Raw genomic sequence first — 21988 nt, 5'->3', positions numbered from 1 at the left:
GGCTATTGATGGTTCTTCAAATGTCAAGATTATATTTAAATGGCTTGTGGCTTCAAAGGTTCACAGAGACTAGAAAAATTACATTTGATAATTCCTTAGGGCTCCCATTCTGATAGTACAAATTGTGGAAGTAGAAATAATGGAGAATAGGACTGGGGCTGTAGCTCAGCAGCAAAGTGCTTGCCTAGCATGCATGAGGCAGTGGGTTTGATCCTCAGAACCACATAATAATAAACAAATTAAATAAAGGCATTCTGTCCATCTACAACTATAAATAAAGAAATAATGGAGAATAAATGTTATTAATCTTATTAGGTAAGATAGATAAGCTAATATTTCTTTGTTTTCTGAGGATTTGGGAACTATTTGTGTGTGTGTGTGTGTGTGTGTGTGTGTTTTTGTGTGTATGTGTACACAAGTAAGACACTTAAAACTTGTATTTGAAATCTGTTATTACCAAGTCATTAAGAGCTATTCTCATGTCTGTTCTATCCTCTGAGAAATTAAATTAGTTAATTAATTAATTAATTAATTTTGCTTTACTGAGGATTAAACCACAGGGCACTTTACCATTGAGCTACATCCCCCGCCTTTTTTTTTTTTTTTTGAGATGGGGTCTCCCTAAATTGATTAGTGCCTTGCTTGTTTGCTGAGGTTGACCTCAAACTTGCAGTTCTCCTGCCTCAGCCTCCTGTGTTTGAGAAATTTTAATGAGGATATTGCCAGCAGGGTGGAAAATCAGGTTCCAATACAAAACCATGGACCTCAGTGATGCTCAATGCTTTTGCTGGCTAACCTTTATTTTCATAAGAAGTGCTTTAAAAACTTAAATAGTAGTTTCCTGTAGACTTTATGACTAAACTGAAATGTTCTTGAGAACCAACATGAATGTAATGAGATGCACATACATATCTAAAAAAATGCATAGGTCTTCTTCCCACACAGACTGAATGCCATTTTTCCTCCATTTATAGCTGGTTCTCAGGAGGAAACCATTCTTCTCTATGTGTCAGCTTGCATGAGGTTTGGTCATGAGAGCAGCTCTTCCAGAACAGGACTTGCTGGAAGTTGCACTCTCAGAGATCATGCACATTTTTACATGATCTTTTTAATCAGCAGGAAATTTTTGAGTCAGATGAATTTTGCAGAGAGGGTAAAATGTTTCTAGATAGCCTATACCATTGGCTTGTGTTTACTTTTTCCTCTTCCCTTCCCCTTCACTCCTCCCCCTTTCTCTATCTTTTCTTTCTCTATATACTCTCTCTGTCCCTGAGGATAAACCAAATTGTGTGGACTGCAACTATAGTCTATGACACAGGATCTATTATTTAAAAAATATGAGCAACTGCGTGGGCTGCCTTCTAAAACTCTTTTAGTCAAATGAGAGTGTTTTATGTGGAACTGTTCTCTTGAAGGGAACTCTAGGGGAATTTTGAACACAGATTCTGAGTTAGAGTTCTGTTTTCTGTATAAGCAGTTGTCATTTCCTTCACTTCCTACTGGGAGACACAACTGGAGGAAGAAAAAAATATTTTATCATTTTCCCTGTGAATCTGCCATTTATTAATTTCTGGGTATTTGGAGGAAGAAGAGGGAGAATAATAAAATGTCCATGTTTTGATTGTTTGTCCAGTTCTTTAAATCTGTCTCATGGATTGTCACTCTGATATATGGGGTTCACTCTTCTCCCATGTAGCAACTACACAGTTAGAATCTAACACCTGCATCATTTTCTCCTAATGGTAAAGCACAAACTCTACCTGACAGCTTCTTTGCCCCCACTACTCTAAGGAGGATTGAAGTACATATTGAAGTACATTTTATTCCTTGATGGTGATATCTGAGGAGTGGCCACACTTACAGATCCATGGAGTCAATTCAGTGGGTAGGTCTGACTTGGAATCTCCGCACTTGTAATTTTTCTCCAGAAGCTTCCTTTTGCTTTCTTCCCCAGTCAAAAGTGCCCTTCATATTCCAAGAAAAGAAATTCTGGATCAGTATAGGTAGGACGTACACTTTGAATCACTCTTCTAAGAGAGATAATGTTTGTTTTCATCCATTTCCATTGATGTCTTCCCTCCTCTCCATTAAGTTCAAAAAATCGCTCATGGAAATGTCCCTGACCATGACTGGGGGTGCAGACCAATCTATTTTGTTGGCCTACATGGGAAGAAAACCCATGATGTTCAAGTAATATGCTTGACCTGAGGAATCTCCATATTGATACCTTGATTTGAAGATTTGTATACTTTCTTCATTGAAGCCTTGTGGAAAGCATTACTTTTTATTATCTTTGTTATAGTGTATTAATCCTACAAGTTCCTGCACAGTATTACCAGTTTCAAGTATAAATATGCACAGTGTCACCTAAGAGCAAGACAACTGTAGTGTATAAGATATTCTTTTTTTTTTTTTTTGCAGAAATAAAAAATGCCATTTTATTTGTTTCCTTCAGTAGAGGAGTCTAATTATCCTTTATATCCTGACAATGGTTGACATAGTCTACAAATAATTATGCGGTTAATCAGACTCTGTTAGCTTTCAGAAAACATAGCAGTCTGAATGATCTCAGACAATTTTAACAGAGGAAGATGAGATTTTTTTTTCAGATGAATTTCACTGCTTATGGAGAGCAGTAGCTTCTTACCATGGTAACAATCAGGTTGCTAGGCTCGACAAGGCCAATGATGGAAGAATGATTCTCTAAACAGATCTTCTAAAATGAATGGCTCATGCCACAAGCAACTTTCTTCAAGTTCTGATTAATTTCCCATGAAATAATTGGTTTGCCTACTTCCAAGCAGTTCCTCTATTCATTGCTCCTTTGTCTTGCTGATCGGAGGACCAGTCAACACTGAAACATACAGTATGAACCAAGCATGTGATGCCCACTGCACAATACACTGAAGTCAGTAACAAAGGGCAAAAAGGAGCACTTCAGCTTCCAGGAGGTAAAAGGGAATACAAATTCACAGCAGACTTCCAGAATCCCCAAGCCAAGGAGGTAGAAAATTTCCATCCAATTAAAAAGAGGTTTTTCTTGGGCTGGAGATGTGGCTCAAGTGGTAGCGTGCTCGCCTGGCATGCGTGTGGCCCGGGTTCGATCCTCAGCACCACATACCAACAAAGATGTTGTGTCCGCCGAGAACTAAGAAAAAAATAAATAAATAAATAAAAGAGGTTTTTCTTTTCTGAATAGAATCTTCAGTGAAGAAATACTATAGATGGAGAATAGTAACATGAGTAAGATTTTAATGGGAAGTTCTGGGGCAGTGCAGAGCAGAGGGAAGAGGGAATAATGTCCTGTTGTGGTCAGAATCAGAAAAATTGAAGCATCTCCTGCTTTTTCCACAGACAAAAGGATCATTGGGAGAATTTCGAGGAGTATGGCTACTTGCCATTGAGGCCTTAGGGATCTTGTTGGGATCAAGAAGTTTCAATTCCAAACCAATGACAGACAGAACTTTGTCCAAAGCATTGTATAAGGCCCAGAAGTTTGAAGCCCAGTATGCATGGCAGAGGCCCCTCTAGAAAGGAAAGTGTTGGGAAAAGACTTGAGGCAGCTGGTTTAAGGCTAGGAAAGGACCCAGTGAAAGAGCAGAAACTAGGAAAACAATGAGGCCCAGCAAAATAACACGGACAAAGCTAAAACTGTTCCATCAGACAGACCCATCTGGTTTATTTGCAGCAAAACAGTAAGAGCATAGCAGGTATATACTGTAAGCTGGTGCTACATAGAAGTAGATGTGCTTCAAATGTAGGAGAACGGCAAAGAAAAATGCTCCTTCCACATGCCTTTTCTGAAATAATCGTGCAATGGAGAGCAACATTAATCAAAATAGGAATCCATTGTACTGGAAATGAATATCTATAATACCAGTGGCTGAGGCAGGAGAACTGCAACTCTGAGGTCAGGCTGGGCAACTTAATTAATCAAGATAGCTGGATGTAGTGATATAATTCAATCTCATAGACAGCATACACAAAGAGTGCATCTGTAAAGATGACAGAAAATCTCTGGAAAAATAAGGTTCTTAAACTGCAGTAGTTCATATTATGAACATTATGCATCACTTGAGCAAAATATTTGGCAACAAGTGACAGGACGTATTCAAACCACACAAAAAAGCGGGATAAGCCAAGGTCCACTCTGAAGTTGCCTCATAATACCAATGTGATATTGGCAAACTGTGAGTGATAGCAAGCCAGTTGTGGTGTACTTCAAAATCTGTAGAATGGTAGGTGGAAATGAGAAGGCATTTGAGGAGAGTCACCCGGATCGCCAAAGCAGAAAACCAATTGCCACTACCCGTTAGGGTTCCGAGCGCCACCATTGCTGCAGCACCGTGCACTTTCCATGTATAAGTTATTCTTACCTGAGAACACAATCAAACCTAAGTACTTTGTATAAATCACAGACATGCAGAATGGAGGCTCTTAACAGTTTCCCATTTCTAGGAATATAATGTCTTGAGCATTTATTAAAAAATTATTTAATAGTGTCTTTGTCAAACTCTCCAAGAGTTTTCTCTCAGTAGTCAAGTCATTTAGTGGACATGGATTATTTTTCCTTATTTGATAAATGCTGTCCACACTCTATTGCTAAAGGAACATGTTCAATCTCAAGTAACGCTATGAGTGCTAAGAGGGTCAATATAGTCTATAAAGCCTTAAATAACAGGGACTAAACTTTTGCTGATATTTTAACTGAGTCAGGCTCTTCTTTCCTCAGTAACATGCTTGATTTTTGCCTATAGTGAGTCTGATCTGTATCAACCTGGTATGTATAGGAAGGCTCCCTGTGAATAGGAAACCATGCATTGATGTAGGCATGGGGAAATAGCCTTGGAAACAGTGATCAGTGTCTTTATGGGCATTTGAACTTGGAGTTTTTTAAAAACAACTTTTGACAAACTAGTAAACAGATCTGTATTCATAGTATGTGAACACATTTCCCAGAAATATGAAGACTAGGATGTATTTGCATACTTACAGAAAACAATAGCCTTTTCTTTAATAAAAGTTCATATGACTGCTAAGCCCATAGTGTCAAGTGAGGAGAGATCCAGGTTTGGTGGGGTCTGAAGCTTGTGGAATTGTAGGAGATTCTTTAAGCAAAATCAAACTAAATGACCAAAAGGACCCATTCTCAGTGCCCCTGCCAGGCCTCTAGGGTATTATGAGGAGAACTCAAGCCTCATATGCATTAAGGAAAATCTTCTTTTCTGTGTAGATTGTTTGGGAAAAGTGATATCAAGTCATTCCAAAGTACCTGATAATCATACTAACCAGGAAAAAAGATCCAAATAAATCAAAGCAATAATGAAGAAAAAAAAAACAGATGTTGCAACTAACCTGCAGATCCCTAGGGAATATCTTGAAAAACCACACACTCATAATTGGAAAATCCAGAAACGAATGAATTTATAGACACACATAACAACCAAAATTGAACCATAAGGATCTAGAAACCTTAACAGAACAGATGTATCCAAGGAGAGCACATCAGGAACAAACTTCCAACAAACTAAAGCCCAGGGCCAAATGGCTTCACTCCTAAATTTTATCAAAAGTTTACAGAACAACTGCCAATTCTTCTCAAATTATTTGGAAATATTGAAATAAAGGAAAAATCTTCCAAATGTATCCTATGAGACCAGCATTAGCCCTAATATCAAAACCTGCACAAGAACACTAATAGCCTGATGACCACAGATTTAAAATTCTCAGTAAAACACTAGCAAATTCAATCCATCAGCAAGGTTTAAAAATCATGACCCCATGTGAACCACAGGAATGGAAGATGGTTCAATATATGAAAGTTGATACATGTAATTTCATTGCATAAACAGAATGAAGGATTAAAAATCATATATCTTGCTGGGCATGGTGGCACACGCCTATAATCTCAGCAACTTGTAAGGCAGAGGCAGGAGGGTCTTGAGTTCAAAGCCATCCTCAGCAATTTAGTGAGGCCCTAAACAACTCAGCAAGACCCTGTCTCTAAATAAAATACAAAAAAAAAAAAGGGCTGGGAATGCAGCAGTGTGGTTATGTGCCCCTGGGTTCAGTCCTCAGCACCAAAAAAACTCATGTATGTCAACAGACCCAGAAAAGGTATTTGATAAAATTCAACACAGTTCTATTATAAAAACCCTTGAAAAGCTAGAGTTAAAAGTAATGTTCCTGAACACACAGGCTGCATATTAAATCCTAACCCACATCGTACTGAACAGGGAAAGTCTCAGATTGTTTCTGGCAGGATCTGGAACAAGGCAAGGTGTTGGCTTCCATTGCTCTTCAAACAGGACTGAACACATTGACTCAAACAGTAAGAAGAGAGAAAGAAAGAAAGGGCATCCAAGTAGGAAAGGAGGAGGTTAAATAATTATTAGCAAACACCATGAATTTGTATACAGAAAAAAACAGAGATTTGTATACAAAAATTCCTCCAAAATAAAAAAAAACTATTAGAACTGATAAATGAATGCAGTCGTATCCTCAGTTGGAAAGTACAAAATCAACAAACTAATATCAGTAGCCTTATTATACATCAAAAACAGAATTGTTGAGAAAGAAAACATGAAAGAAATCTCAATTAAAATAGTTAATTTAAAAAAAAACTACCTTGGAACAAATTTAATGAAAGAAGTGAATGATCTCTACAACAAAAACTTCAAAACACTGATGAAAATAAATTAAGGAGGACACACAAAAGAAATACATCCTATTTTCATGTATTGGAAGAATTAATATTGCTAAAAACCCTTAATACCCAAAGCAATTGACATATTCAATGTAATCCTCATATAACTTTTCTTCACATAGCTAGAAAAATAGTCTTAAACATCATATGGAAGCACAAAAGACCTCAAATAGTCAAAGCACACTTAAGCAAAAACAACAAAGCTGGAATCATTCTAATATCTGTCTTCAAAACAAACTACAAAGGGATAATAATCAAAACAGCATGGTGGGTTGGGGTTGTAGCTCAGTGATAGATAAGAGTATTTATAGCTGGTGTGAAGCACTGGGTTCACTCTTCACCACAAAAAAATAAAGAAAGAAAATAAAGATATTGTGTCCATCTACAACTAAAAATATTAAACCACAGCATGGTACTGGCATAAACAGACTCCAGACCAATGGAACATAACAGAAACCAATATTAAACCATTATTAAGATATAAGATATTATATATATATAATCTCCAACTGATTTTCAGGAAAGTAGCAAGAATATATGTTTAGAAAGTAAGCTCATCAATAATTGTGGGAAACTGATCATCCATATGCAATGTTAGACCCCGTTCTCACCAGACAGAGAAATCAACGAAGTGGATCAAACACTTAATACCTAAGACCTGAAATGATTAAACTACTAGAAGAAAATACCAGTGAAACACAGACATTGATCTTTCAAAAAAAACAACAAAAGCAAAAATTAACAAATGGAGTTTACAAACTAAAAACTGTAAAGAAAATATTTGCAAAATGACAAGGGATTGCCTTCTGGAAAATATAATAATCTCAGACATTTCTCAAGAGAACTGCAGAAGAACTTTTAAAATGTATTCATGCACAAAAGCCAAGTTCAATATTAAGAATTATCTACAGTGAAAGTTCTTATGTGTATTTAAGGCAGGAATACATTTAATATTAAGAACTATCCAGAGTGGAAGTTCTACTATCTAGAGTAAAAATTTAACCTACAGAATGGGAGAAAATATTTGCAAACTATCTGAAAAGGTATTAACTTCTGGAAAAAATAAGGAATTCAATTCAATGGCAAAAAAAAAAATCATATAATTAAAAACCGGACAAGTAACCTGAACAGGCATTCTCAAGAGGACACACAAATACCCATAAGCACAGGAATAAATGTTCAACACCATAATTATCAGGTAAAAGATCAGAATCCAAACAAGCCATCATAACACCACTTTTAGGTGCTCATTATTAAGACACAGAACAAAACAGCTGGCCAGGAGGCACTGAAAGGAAAACCTCCACACTGGTTCTAAAAGTGCAAACTGGTGCAGCCACTATGGGAAACAGTCTGCATGTCCCTAAAACCTAGAAACAGAATGACCATATTTATAGCAGTATGGTGTATATGTATTCAGGGAAAACTCATTCCTTGTTTTGAAGAGGAACCTGCACTTGCACATTTATTGTGTCACTGCTTACAAAATCCATGATAGGTTATCAACTCTGATGTCCATCTTAGATGAATGGGCAAAGAAAATGCGGTATGTATGCACACGGGACTGTTATTCAGTTTTTAAAAAATGCATTTGCAGCAACATGAATGGAACTGGAGGACATTTATGTAAAGTAAAATAAGTCAGGCACAGAAAAACAAATACTGCATATTCTCATTTATTAGTGGAAGCTAAAGTTTATCTCAAAGATACAGAGAATGGTGGTTACTGGAGCATGGAAAGGCTGTGTGGGAGGGAGAGTGGAGAAGAGGTGGTAATGCATGTGGTGGTGCACCTGCATAGGAGAATAATTTTAATATTCTGCAGCAGAGAAGCATAATTAAAAGAGCAGAGCAGCTTTTTAAATATTTCAAAATATCTATTAGCTTTTAAATGTTCCCAATACAAACCTGCCTATTACTGATAATTTGTGTAATTCACTATATACATGTACTGAAATGCCACACTTTGCCCCATAAATATGTGCAATTACTATGTGTAAGTTAAAATATATAAGGTAAACTTGGAAAGGCTGTGTGGGAGGGAGAGTGGAGAAGAGATGGTAATGAATGTGGTACAGGTGCACCTGTAACAGGAGGTGGCGCATACCTGTAATTCCAGCAGGTTGGGGGGCTAAGGTAGGAGGATCACAAGTTCAAAGCCAGCCTCAGCAAAAACAAGGCACTAAGCAACTCAGTGAGACCCTGTCTTTGAATAAAATTCAATAAAAAGGAAGTTGGGGGGCTGAGACGGTGGGGGGCACTGGGGATGTGGCTCAGTGGTCAAGTACCCCTGAGTTCAATTCCTGGTACTCAAAATTAAAATAAATAAATAAATAGATAGATAAATAAAAATAAGATAATAGTAATATTAAAATTTAAAAATGATTCCTCTAAATACTGACAATGAAATTGCTTCTAATAAGATCACTGGGGCTTTTCACTCACCCAAGGACACCAGGCTGCTGTAGGTCTCCAGCATCACATCCCTGTAGAAGGTCCTCCGAGCCTCATCCAGGTCCTGCCACTCCTCCCAAGTGAAGTCCACAGACACGTACTTGAAGGACACCATCCCCTGTAATGAACATGTCTCCTCAACCCAAGCCCTCCACCCTGGGTCAGAACAGAAATACAGAGTTCACTCTTGTGTGAATATGTGTCTTACATATGTCTTTTATAAGATACAGCTTGATTTGTATTATGGGAGAGGAAAATACCAATAAAAATACCTTGTCTTTGTACTAATTTGGTAACCCTACATCACTATTATAGAATTTCCTTTATAGATTTAGAAGTGTCCTTGTTCACAGCAGAAACAGGGTGAAAAAAGTTCTGTTCCTAAAAAGAGATAAATCTAGTGTGAAGACTTCAATACGAACACATACTTGAAATACTATGTTAAATAAACTAAGCCACATATTTGTAGTAAGATAGGGTGGGGAAGAAGGGGAAAAACAGATTGATCCATGTTCCCAGCATATATTTCACTTAGATGAATGTGTGCTGGCCCTGGAATCAGACTGTGAAATACAAAGAACCCACGCCAGGCTAATGGAACTACAGTGGTGTCAGTCTAGGTGAGGCTGACTAGGCTGTGACATGTGGTAAAGGCAGCAAGTGTGTCGGGGACTGACAACCTAGTGATGTGAATATAAATGCTTTGCCTAATTCCAACAGTTAAAAAATCATGTGCCCACTCTTCTTAGAAACTATTGATAGATTATAAAGTACTCTCACAGTGGGGGATGGAGGGGTTGGGGTTGTGGCTCAATGGTAGAATGCTTGCTTAGCATGTGTGAGTCACTGGGTTCGATTCTCAGCACCGCAGATAAACAAATGAATAAAATAAAGGTCCATCAACATCTAAAATTTTTTAATTAAAATACTCTCACAGGCAGTCTTGTATTTCCATTCTAGATTAAACAGATCTGCATTTTGGAAGTCTTCCCCTAAAGAGAATGGAAAAACTTAATAGGAGAGTCAGAGAAGAAACTGGTGACACATGACCACCTACACCAGGGAACAGAGCATTAAGAATGCAGCATAGAGAACTCATCCTAGAAAAAGAAAAAAAAAGAAAGGAAAAAGTAGAAATAGAACACGGTACTAATTTTAGCTTGGAAGTAAATGCCTACTGCTAAAACAGGCATTTACTTCCAAGCTATCTGCATAAGCAGCTGTGTAGACCCAGGCTGGAAAACACAACAAACAACGGCCATGATGGGCAGTCTGACCTCAGACCTGCTGTGTTCGAAGTCCCTGTGATCAGGTGTGTAGGGATGCCCACCTGGTAAGTGGATGCATGGTCCACAACTCAGAAGAGAGGTCAAAGGTAAATTAAAGATTCAGGAAGCAGCAAGACCTCAGGGACTGCTGAAGCCATCTAAGTGGATGAAATGGCTTGAAGAAAACCTAGAAGTTGATAGAAGAATTTGATGGGAAGATAAAGATATAAGAACTGCAGAAGAACATTTAAAATGTATTTCTGCATGAAAGCCAAGTTCAATATTAAGAAATGAATGTATTTCATCATACACATAGCACTGTGGAAAACCAAATGTCACCCATTATAGACTCTGAGGAAGTGTCTTTAAAAATAATATCCCACTTGTAATGAGCACCTTCAATATGATGGCATGATCTGAATGTGAACACATGTGTCTTAGACCCAAGGCAGCATGACAGTTCAAGTGGACACAGGGAGGAGAAGCATTCTCCATCATCACAGCACTGAGTGCTACTTGACAGGCATTAATACAAACAAAAAGGGAAAAACAAAAGTGAAGATTGTAAAAGAATCTCCTGAAAAGTGACTCAAAATAGAATATTCAATAAAGTAGAAGACTATAAATACCATATATTAAAGTCTTTACGTATGTACAAACATCCATAAAATAATAAAAACATCAAAAAGAAAAATCTTCCAGCAAGACAAAAAAAGGTAGGCAAGTGGATGAGAGGAGAATAAAAATGGAAGATGAAAAAAAGCAAATAAAAAGACATTCATAAACAGTAAAATTGTGCATAGGGATATCAGGGTTCCCTAAGCCAGTCACTGTGATTATCTCATACAAACTACACACTTGTAGATGCAAACAAGTTGATTCAAAGTTGCTATGAGAAAGTAAGCAAACACAGACAATGTATGATAGGCAATCTTTGTGCCCGTCCCTGCTTCAGCGTCTGGGATACCAAGACAAATACCACAGACTGAGACGCTCCAGTGGAACTTGGTTCTGGCAGTTCTACAGGCTGGGAACCCAGGTCCAGCAGCCAGCTGATTCAGTTCCTGGTGTGGTCTCCTCCTGGTTTACCCATATCCTTTCCTGGAAGAAGAGAGAGAATTCCATCTCCTTTCAACACCATCAATCCTATAGCCCACTTTGAGGACTTCATTTTACCATAACTATCTCCCAAATGACATCTCCGTGAGAAATGGAAAGTCTGGTGTTCCATTTTCAAAATACAGTATTTAGCCTTGAATATAAATATGGGAGGTAAGAAAAGCAGCAGGAGAGAACAGAATGGAAAGTTACAGGCAGATAACATTAGAGTGTGGAAAATTCACAGTCCCTTTACAGATAGGAGGTGAGGGGAAAGGGCTTGCTGAACCAACAGAGAGGTAAACTGCAAGATGCACTCACCTCAAGAAGGCTTTCCAGCTACAAGAGAACAAAGGGAGGTGGGGGACAATTAAAGATGCATTTCTTTAAAAAACCCAATAGGAAACAGTAAAACCTAGGTGATAGCATACCCCACAGTAGGGGTGCAGGGGCAAGGAGGGGCTTGTGTACTAAGGGATAAAATGCTGATTGCAACTCTGGGTGTGCCTGCTCCCTCAGACACCAGATCATCATTAAAGTCTTGCTTTCTCCACACCTTTGTCTCTCAATCCATTCTTTGGGTTTGGACAGGTGAGTGTGTTTCTCACAATCTCCAAATACAATCATATTTGGGCTTAGAATAAGCTTCCCACATAGAGGGGGGCTGGTGGGGGTGGGGCGCGATTCTTACACAGTATTAACTGTGGTGGTTTTCTATGACAAAGAATTACAGATCCCCTCACAGTGAAACTCAAAGATCATTTATAATCTTCCATTTGCCTTGGTTGGCCAATGGTGTATAAATGGAAGAGATACATGCTAAGCTATGGCTTGATGTGAAATGTCCCCCCAAAATTCATATGTTGAGGGCGTTGTCCCTAGTTCAGCAGCATTCAGAGGTGAGGTCTTTGGGAGGTGATAGGATCGTGAGGATTCTGCCTCATCAAAGGATTAATCCATACGTAGATTCATAATGTGAGAAACAGTTTGGTGGTCCACTTTCAGAACATAGTACTAAGCCTTAATTGGTAAGATCCAATTGTACCCATTTTAACTTCAGCCCTTCCCTTTGCCCATCCCAATTTTAAAATTAGCCAACTGACAGAGTATAACCCAGACCTCCTCCTATCAGGGCAAGGGGGGACACTGTTGGGAGTCTCCCTGAAAACTCCCCGGGCCTTTCAAACATGGCGGTGGGCAAATTGCCAGTGGGCGGCTAGAACTCCCTGGGCCTTTTAGATAAGGAGCCCCTAATGCAACATGGTGGCAGGCAAGTTGCCAGTGGGCGGATAACAAGTTGTTTTGAAAATTTTCTAATTGGTCCTCCAGTCTTCCGTGATCGTGGACAGCTCGTGCCCCCCATGAATCTTATGCAGGGTAGACGTGCGTGCACCGTAGGTGATGATCTGACCTTTACTATGATTGGCCCTGGGAGCTTCCTGGTTTAAGATAACTGACTCTCACTTTCTATATAAGCTAGAACCAGCTTGCAGTAAAGTGCTTCATCTTTGTCACTGCTATCTGTGTGTGTGCATTTTAATCTCCGACGACGAACCTTGGCCTTTCAGACACTGTGTCAGGGATAAAAGCAGGCAGACTGCCCGCCCAGCACTTGCCAGCCAGGTTTGGTGGCACACCCTTCTGGCAGGAGTAGAGTCTGCCATGCCCATCTACATGCCTGAATTCTTGCAGCACTTCAGTGTTTCTAGCAATGACACATGGGCTGCTGGAAAGTAGTAAAACCTTAACAGGTGAGGTAGTTGGGGAGGCAGGTCACTGAGGGTATAACCATGAAGGGTATCTTCTGTCTCTGTGCTTTCTCTCTGCTTCCCAGTCACCCTGAGGTGAGAAGCTCAGCTCAAGCATGTACTCCCACCATGACACTGACTCACCAAAGGCCCAGAAACAACAAAGCCAAGTGAACTACAATTAAAAAAAATAAATATTTTTGTTTAAAAAAGAATTTTTATGGCTTTTTTTTTTTTTTGGTTTGTTTGCATGCTGGGGATGAAACACATAAACTCATAGGCTATAGGCAAAACCACTAGACCACTAAGTTACATCCCCAGCCCAGAATAAGTAGTTTTGTTATTATTTTTTAACCTTTATTTTATTTATTTATTTTTATGTGGTGCTGAGAATCGAACCCAGGGCCTTGCACGTGCTAAGCGAGCACTCTACCACTGAGCCCCAGCCCCAGTCCCTTGTTATTATTTTTTGTGAATAATTTTGTACAATTTTGGCATCACTGCACTATTGACTCAAAATGAGATGAGAACTGCATCTACTATTCATGTTTTAGAGCACTGGGGAAGAACTAATATTACATCTCCCAGTGTTTGGTAGCATTCTCCAGTGTACTATAACAGGGACATGAGACTTCTTGGTGTGCAGCCGATAATTATTGCTGATGAAACCCTCTGCACTTGTGATAGGTCTCTTCACATTATTTTCTATCTTGTGTCTAGTCTGTGTTTCCAGATACTGGCCCATTTCATGTGAATTACCTAATACAATGACATAATCATTGTTCATATTACTTTTCTCTAAATATAATTTTGTTTTTCTAAGGGAGATAGTAACATCTCCTGTGTAATATCTGAATTTACCTGAGTATTCTATTTTTCCCTGGTGTTTTGCCTTTTGAAAAAGCTGAGAGGTAAAAGGTATTTATGAATTTAGTCATCTTAACCTTATTTATTATCCATTGTTTTCTTGATTTGAATTTTTTCTTTCTTTTTGTTCCTGATTTATCACCTGGAGTCACATTAACCCATTACAGCTTCACTGCCACCCAACTTCGTTGTATTCTAATTAGCAAATATGTTACATTTCCATATGGTATAGGAAGAAGAGTATGTTTTATTTGTAATTTCATACTATTGCTTTCTAGCTCAGTTAAGAGTAAAGAGAAGAAACTGAGCGTTACACTGCCTTTTACATCTTCATACATCCTGGAACCATTCCCAATGAATGAACATGACTGGCTGTTGCTGCTGTTGCTGTTTAGCAATTTCCTGTGATTTTGCTGGGGGTTGGGGGTAGATCCACAGAGCTCTTCACAGGGCATGCTGGAAGTCCTAGAATTGCACAAGCTGACTGACCTGGGAACTACGTTTGTAATGGACACTGGGCAGTGATGCATCAATTCGTAAACAAAGTTAAACTGAACCAAGTGATGGTATCCTATGAATAGTCCTGTTACTACCTGTGAGCTTAGTGGGCTTTGTACATGGCTGTGATGATCTGGGTGGCTGAAACTTTTGCTTTGCTTTAAATTCCCCAATTGTCATTCTCATGTTCATAGGCAAATGCTGAAACTGTCTGAAAATAATTCACAAAACTGTTAAATATCATAAAATTCTGCAACTGCTAGTTAATATACCATGTGGTTAGTAGAAAATGCTAAAAGGTGTGCTGCAGCACATGCAGATGTGTGCTTTCTCCTACAAGTGTCCCTTCCCTGTGTGCCACGTAGCCCTAAGTGTGAGTGTTCAGTTGTGCCAACTTAAAACTGAAGAACTGTAGGAAGAAGTCACATCGGGTACAGCCTCAGCACCAGCTACAGCAGCAGGACCGTGATTCTTCTACTAATCGTTCCAGCTGCTGCTCTACTTGAGAGGGTGCTGCCAGCCTTGAGGAGTTAAGAGGAAAGCGAGACTTGCAGTGGGGTTTGAATGCCACTTTTAAAGTGCACAGGTCCTCTGAAGGCCCCGGCTCTGCCCCTCAGCCCAGCTGCTGATTTGGAGGACAGACCCCATACACAGGGACACAGCCCCAATCAATTTAAGCTTTGACTCTCGATTCTTTTGCCACAATTATTTCCCAAGTCCAAGAGTTCACTTGGCTCATTCACAGGGAGGTCAATGTGGCTGATGGCAACTGCCACATGAGAGGCAGAGGTGTCAGCTTCCCATGGCTCAGGGGACCACTGAGATGCCTGCAACCTGGACCCTCAGGGACTACCCAGAACCCGGATTTCTCACAGTGGTCCCCAACTCAGCAGCACACCTTTCACTGCCTTTTCCTCCCTTCCTGTCTCACTTTTCCTACTTCCTTGCACCTACTCTTTGAGGTTACTTTCAAAAATACTCTCCTTATACACATTTCTACCTCAGGTCCTATAGAGTATTTGCTCAGTAAAAGGTGACTCTGATGATTCAGTCCTAATCCCCAGGGAAATGTCTGGCTCGGTTTCCTCCACTGCATTTGTGGCTCTTTTGATTAGTAGATGTTATTTCTGAGCAGCATGCTCAGCTCTTGGAATATCATTTTCTTCATTTCTCAATTAAAAATAAGGACTTATACTACATGATGTTGTGAAGATAGAAAGAGGTGTATGATACATCTTCTGATATAGTAGATGATGTATGTATGTTCTATTAAATTTTTAGTTTTTTGCTTTTTCACATTGTTATCAAACTTTCAACCAATGTTGCTAAATCAAATGGATATAAATGAAGAAAAATAAAATTCTGTCCCTATATACCTTACAAAATAATCATAGATTGAAGGCAAGAAATAATTAAAATCAGAGCTGAAATCAATGAAATCGAAACAAAAGAAACAACTGAAAAAATTGACAAAACTAAAAGTTGGTTCTTTGAAAAAATAAATAAGATTGACAGACCCTTAGCCATGCTAATGAAGAGAAGAAGAGAGAGAACCCAAATTACTAGCATACTGGACGAAAAAGGCAATATCACAACAGGCACTACAGAAATACATAAGATAATTAGAAATTATTTTGAAATGTTATACTCTAATAAAATAGAAGATAGTGAAGGCATCAATAAATTCATTAAGTCATATGATCTGCCCAGACTGAGTCAGGAAGATATATACAACATAAACAGACCAATATCAAGTGAGGAAATAGATGAAGCCATCAAAATATTACCAACCAAGAAAAGCCCAAAATGATATACAGCTGAGTTTTACAAGACCTTTAAAGAAGAACTAATACCAATACTCTACAATTTATTTCAGGAAATAGAAAAAGAGGGAATACTTCCAAATTCATTCTACAAGGCCAATATCACCCTGATTCCAAAACCAGACAAAGACATCTCAAAGAAAGAAAACTTCAGACAAATATCTCTAATGAACATAGATGCAAAAATCCTCAATAAAATTCTGGCAAGTCTAATACAAAAACATATCAAAAAGATCGTCGTGCACCATGATCAAGTGGGATTCATCCCAGGGATGCAAGGATGGTTCAACATACGGAAATCAATAAATGTAATGCATCACATCAATAGACTTAAAGATAAGAACCATATGATCATCTTGATAGACATAGAAAAAGCATTTGACAAAATACAGTACCCCTTTATGTTCAAAACACTAGAAAAAATAGAGATAACAGGAACTTACCTCAACATTGTAAAGGCTATGTACGCTAAGCCTCAGGCCAACATCATTCTAAATGGAGAAGAACTGAAGGCATTCCCTCTAAAATCTGTAACAAGACAGGGATGCCCTCTCTCGCCACTTCTATTCAACATAGCTCTTGAGACACTGGCCAGAGCAATTAGACAGATGAAAGAAATTAAAGGAATAACTTTAGGAAAAGAAGAACTTAAATTAGCTCTATTTGTTGATGATATGATTTACCTAGAAGACCCAAAAGACTCCACCAGGAAACTTCTAGAACTAGCAAATGAGTTCAGCAAAGTGGCAGGATATAAAATCAACACCCATAAATCAAAGGCATTTCTGTATATCAGTGAAAAATCCTCTGAAAAGGAATTGAGGAAAACTACCCCATTCACAATATGCTCAAAAAAAAAAAATACTTGGGAATCAACTTTAAAAAAGAGGTAAAAGATCTATACAATGAAAACTACAGAACCCTAAAGAGAGAAATAGAAGAAGTCCTTAGAAGATGGAAAGATCTACTTTGCTCATGGATAGGCAGAGTTAATATTATTAAAATGACCATACTACCAAAAGCATTATACAGATTTAATGCAATTCTGATCAAAATCCCAATGGCATTCCTCATAGAAATAGAAAAAGCAATCATGAAATTCATCTGGAAGAATAAGAGGCCCAGAATAGCTAAAGCAATTCTAAGCAGGAAGAGTGAAACAGGTGGTATCACTATATCAGACCTTAAACTATACTGCAAAGCAATAGTAACAAAAACAGCATGGTACTGGCAGCAAAACAGGTTGGTAGACCAATGGAATAGAATAGAGGACACAGAGACTAACCCACAAAATTAAAACTATCTTATATTAGATAAAGGTGCCAAAAGCATGCACTGGAGAAAGGATAGCATCTTCAACAAATGGTGCTGGGAAAACTGGAAATCCATATGCAACAAAATGAAATTGAATCCCTTTCTCTTACCATGCACAAAGTTAACTCAAAATAGATCAAGGACCTAGGAATTAGACCAGAGACTCTGCATCTAATAGAAGAAAAAGTAGACCCTAATCTTCATCATGTGGATTTAGGCCCCAACTTCCTTAATAAGACTCCTATACCACAAGAATTAAAACCAAGAATCAACAAATGGGATGGATTCAAACTAAAAAGTTTCTTCTCAGCAAAAGAAATCATCTGTGAGCTGAATAGAGAGCCTACATCCTGGGAACATATTTTTACCCCTCACACATCTAGGGTATATAAAGAGCTCAACAAGATAAGCACCAAAAAAAAAAAAAAAACAAATAATCCAATCAATAAATGGGCCAAGGACCTGAACAGACACTTCTCAGAAAAGGATATACAATCAATCAACAAATATATGAAAAAATGCTCATCATCTCTAGCAATCAGAGAAATGCAAATAAAAACTACTCTAAGATACCATCTCACCCCAGTAAGAATGGCAGCCATTATGAAGACAACAACAACAAGTGTTGGCAAGGATGTGGGAAAAAAGGTACACTCATACACTGCTGGTGGGACTGAAAATTAGTGCAGCCAATATGGAAAGCAGTATGGAAAACTGGGAATGGAACCACCATTTGACCCAGCTAGTCCTTTTCTCAGACTATACCCAAAGGACCTAAAAACAACATACTACAGGGACACAGCCATATCAATGTTTATAGCAGCACAATTCACAATAGCTAAACTGTGGAGCCAACCTAGATGTCCTTCAGTGGATTAATGGATAAAAAAATGTGGCATTTATACACAATGGAATATTACTCAGCACTAAAAAATAACAAGATCATGGCATCTGCAGGGAAATGGATGGCATTAGAGCAGATTATGCTAAGTGAAGTTAGCCAATCCCTAAAAAACAAATGCTGAATGTCTTCTCTGATATAAGGGGGGGGACTCAAAATGGGATAGGGAGGAAGAGCATGAGAAGAAGATTACTACTAAATAGGGAAGAGAGGTGGGAGGGAAAGGGAAGGAGAAGGGGAATTGCATGGAAAATGGAAGGAGACCCCTCATCGTTATACAGAATACCTGTATGATGATGTGAGGGGAAAAAAAGTGTGTCACATTAGATTGGGTAGAGAGAAGTGATGGAAGGAGAGGGGAGGGGAAGAGCGGATAGGAAGGGCAGCAGAATAAAATAGACACTAGTATTGCTGTGTGTATATACGTGACTGTATGACCAATGTGATTCTACAACCTGTACACTCAGAAAAATGAGAAATTATACCCCATTTGATTCAAAAAAAAAAAAAAAGAACTCGATCTACTTTATTACTGCATAGGCAAGGTTTTTTAATGATTTTTATTTATTTATTTATTTATTTTGCATTGCAATTCTTAATGTACCATTATACAATAATTTATCATCTCTCTGATTATATATAAGGTATGTATATCCTGTTACTGGGCAGATTGATCTGAGGGTCACATAACCCCATGAGCTAGCAACACGCTTAGGAGTGGCGACCCATGAACTAAAAGGTCAATGGCAGAAAAACAGCAAGAAAGAAACAGGCTGAGCACACAAGGGAAGCCAGGTTACCATGGTGATAAGGCTGAGCATGGTTAGTGTGCCAACTGCAACATCTGGGTTCAGAGTGCTGAACCCTAAGAGTTCCTAACATAGGCTGCTTTCCAACTTACGGGCCCAACAAGGTCATATCAACTTTTTAATTATGTGAATGTACATATTATTCACAAATGGAAAGAATGTAGTGAATATTATTTTTAAAGTTTCCATAGCTTTTCTGATCTTTGGTCTTGTGAGGCAGTAGCATGAACTTTGAACTGGGAAGCAATACCCAAAGGCAGCAATATCCAACACAAATAAAATGGGAGGCACTAGTATTCGCATTAAAATACTAAAAGAAAAGATAAAATTGATTGTAATAACAATACATCCAAAATATTATCATTATAGTATGTATCAATATGTAATTATTGCGAAGTAAATATACTTTTGCTATAAATCTTCAAAGCTCACTCTATTTTAAGCCTCCTGCACATGTCAGATCAGAGCAGTCACATTTCAGCTTTGAAAGCTGACTCCTCCCCTGAACTCAGGGAAGTGCAGGACTTGAAGCTCCATTTCATGCCACAAATGATGAAACACTTTTACCTACCAATATTTCTCCTCAGGGTCAAGAACAGGGAGAGACAATGCCTTGACAGATGGCAGGGAACTCCACCAGGAAGCCTCCAAAGGTATATCATTCTACCCATTTTCTGCTGGGCCAAGGCCCATCCCTCTTGCAGAGATGGGAGAGCAAACAAGGGAAGAGGAGGGAATCTCATGTCTTTAGATCTTCCCAAAGCCTTGACCTCCAGAGTTTAAATAGATTAAAGCAAACTTATTTTGCAGTTCGGCCTTGGACTTAATTGTCAGGCTACCAATGTGTGTTTCTCCTGTAGCATGGGGTACTGTGTGAGCTTAAGCCAAATCACACGCATGCAGTTCTACACGTATGCCTGTATAACTCAACAGTATCTACCAAAAGATTAAACTTTAAATTATGGAAACAGTAAATTACCTTGGCAATGTGCTTTTACTGCTGCTTCCATCAAGAGACAAGAGTCTGTTTACCAAACCTTATATCTGGGATGGCCTTATTTGCTACAACTCATACAAAGCTGTGATGACAAAAGTGTATCAGTATGGTACCAGGGCTCAAAAGGTCTTGAATGCTTTCTCTTTTTCTTTTAGAACCCTGCTATCCATGAGAACCAGCCCACATTGACCTACTGGAGGATGAGATATCAAGGGGAGGAGAATAGGTATCCCAGATGACAGCCAGATCACACTTTGAAGCTGAGCCATCTAGCCAGCTAACCACATACAGGAGGAGGAGCCCAGATGAGCTCAGTATAAATTGCTGACCACTGGTTATAAACTAATATATTTTGGGATGACCTATCATCTAGTGATGGATAAACTAATAGTGATAGGCAGGATGCTAATATTCAGTGACATGTTGATTACAAGTTATCTGGCAAACAGTAGGTGCCTTATAGATTTTCTGTTCCCTCACATGTGGTATGAAATGGAGGTCAAGCCCTTCACCTCCCTGAGGTCAGGGAGTTATAGCTCAAAAAGTTGGAATGTAGCTGCTCGGCTGGACAGTGCTGGAGCCTTACAACAATGTGAGATTTGAAGACTTAGTAGCAAGACTTAGTGTATAGATGTCACAATAATTTTATGTTAATAACAATGATAATATTTTGGATTAAAATATGACAATTTCATCCTTTTGTGGTACTAGGGATTGAACTCAGCTGCACTCAACCACTGAGCCACATCCTCTACCCTATTTTGTATTTGATTTAGAGACAAGCTCTCACTGAGTTGCTTAGTGCCTCACCATTGCTGAGGCTGGCTTTGAACTCGCAATCCTCCTGCCTCAGCCTCCTAGGCGGCTGGGATTACAGGCATGCGCCACCACGCCTAGCAATCTTCTTAATTTTTAATATAAAAATCCAAGAAAATTTTAAATTATTTGTATTGCACATAGTTTTCTTAAGTGACTGTTTCCTTCAAGTTCCTCCTCACAAGAATAGACACCAAAGTTACAGGAAATTTAAAAATTATTTTCATTGTACTCTGTCCATTTGTGATTAACATATACATACACATACAATTGATAAATGGATATGATCTTATATACAAGGTTAAAAATGCAAATGTACCTGCATAGTAGGGGGAATGGAAAGATCCAGCAAAGAATGTTATTTTGGCCTCATTCAGCAGAAGGTTATCCATTCACTCCCACTTGGGGTATAAGAAGGCGGGGTCTCAAGCTCTATCCAATCAGGGACACGTGCATGAGGACTGTCCAATCAAGCACATTTCTAGAAAGGAGAAGGCAGGATTTCCTAACCTCGCGGATCTTGGTTCCGGGATTCCGCCATATTGGAATCCGTTATTCCGCCTGGCAGGCCTCGGAGGCTCTGCCCGTCCCCAGTCGCCCTGTCATCCACCCCGAGTGCGCGAGCCTCCCCGGAAGCCGGATATGGTGAGTGTGCGGCGGAGTTCTGAGACCGGCGGCGCCCGTCGGGA

The 21988-nt window shown here is 38.9% G+C and overlaps 3 protein-coding genes, 1 long non-coding RNA gene and 1 pseudogene across 5 annotated transcripts in view; 2 read left to right on the top strand and 3 right to left on the bottom strand.

Annotated features, from left to right (window-relative positions):
- The window catches only part of LOC308645983 (obscurin-like), a 438916-nt gene that overhangs the window by 42644 nt on the left and 374284 nt on the right, over positions 1 to 21988 (top strand). The gene's annotated exons all lie outside the window — the stretch shown is intronic.
- LOC308646517 (obscurin-like) overlaps positions 1 to 21988 on the bottom strand; it is a gene marked incomplete at its 3' end in the record, with an annotated part of 232569 nt that overhangs the window by 42487 nt on the left and 168094 nt on the right. The window lies entirely within an intron of this gene.
- LOC308645990 lies at positions 1765 to 21689 on the bottom strand. The gene is made up of 3 exons (XR_014021291.1): positions 21619 to 21689; positions 9152 to 9278; positions 1765 to 1965 (listed from the first exon to the last, which is right to left on the bottom strand). It is a non-coding gene; the product is annotated as an uncharacterized lncRNA (long non-coding RNA).
- Positions 2465 to 4334, bottom strand: LOC308652152 (dolichyl pyrophosphate Glc1Man9GlcNAc2 alpha-1,3-glucosyltransferase-like; annotated as a pseudogene). The gene is made up of 2 exons: positions 3395 to 4334; positions 2465 to 2502 (listed from the first exon to the last, which is right to left on the bottom strand). The product of its transcript is annotated as a dolichyl pyrophosphate Glc1Man9GlcNAc2 alpha-1,3-glucosyltransferase-like (transcript).
- The window catches only part of LOC308645979 (uncharacterized protein), a 42278-nt gene continuing 42135 nt past the window's right edge, over positions 21846 to 21988 (top strand). Inside the window, exon 1 of the mRNA XM_081288428.1 lies at positions 21846 to 21944. Within this exon, the coding sequence (XP_081144554.1) occupies positions 21942 to 21944 (3 nt within the window). The 5' untranslated portion in view covers positions 21846 to 21941. The remainder of the gene's footprint in view (positions 21945 to 21988) is intronic.

This window comes from Spermophilus citellus (assembly GCF_964194105.1).
Source record: "Spermophilus citellus genome assembly, chromosome: 1".
Lineage (NCBI taxonomy): Eukaryota > Metazoa > Chordata > Mammalia > Rodentia > Sciuridae > Spermophilus > Spermophilus citellus.
The sequence above is the reverse complement of the archived record's forward strand: the minus strand, read 5'-3'. Positions and strand labels throughout refer to the sequence as shown.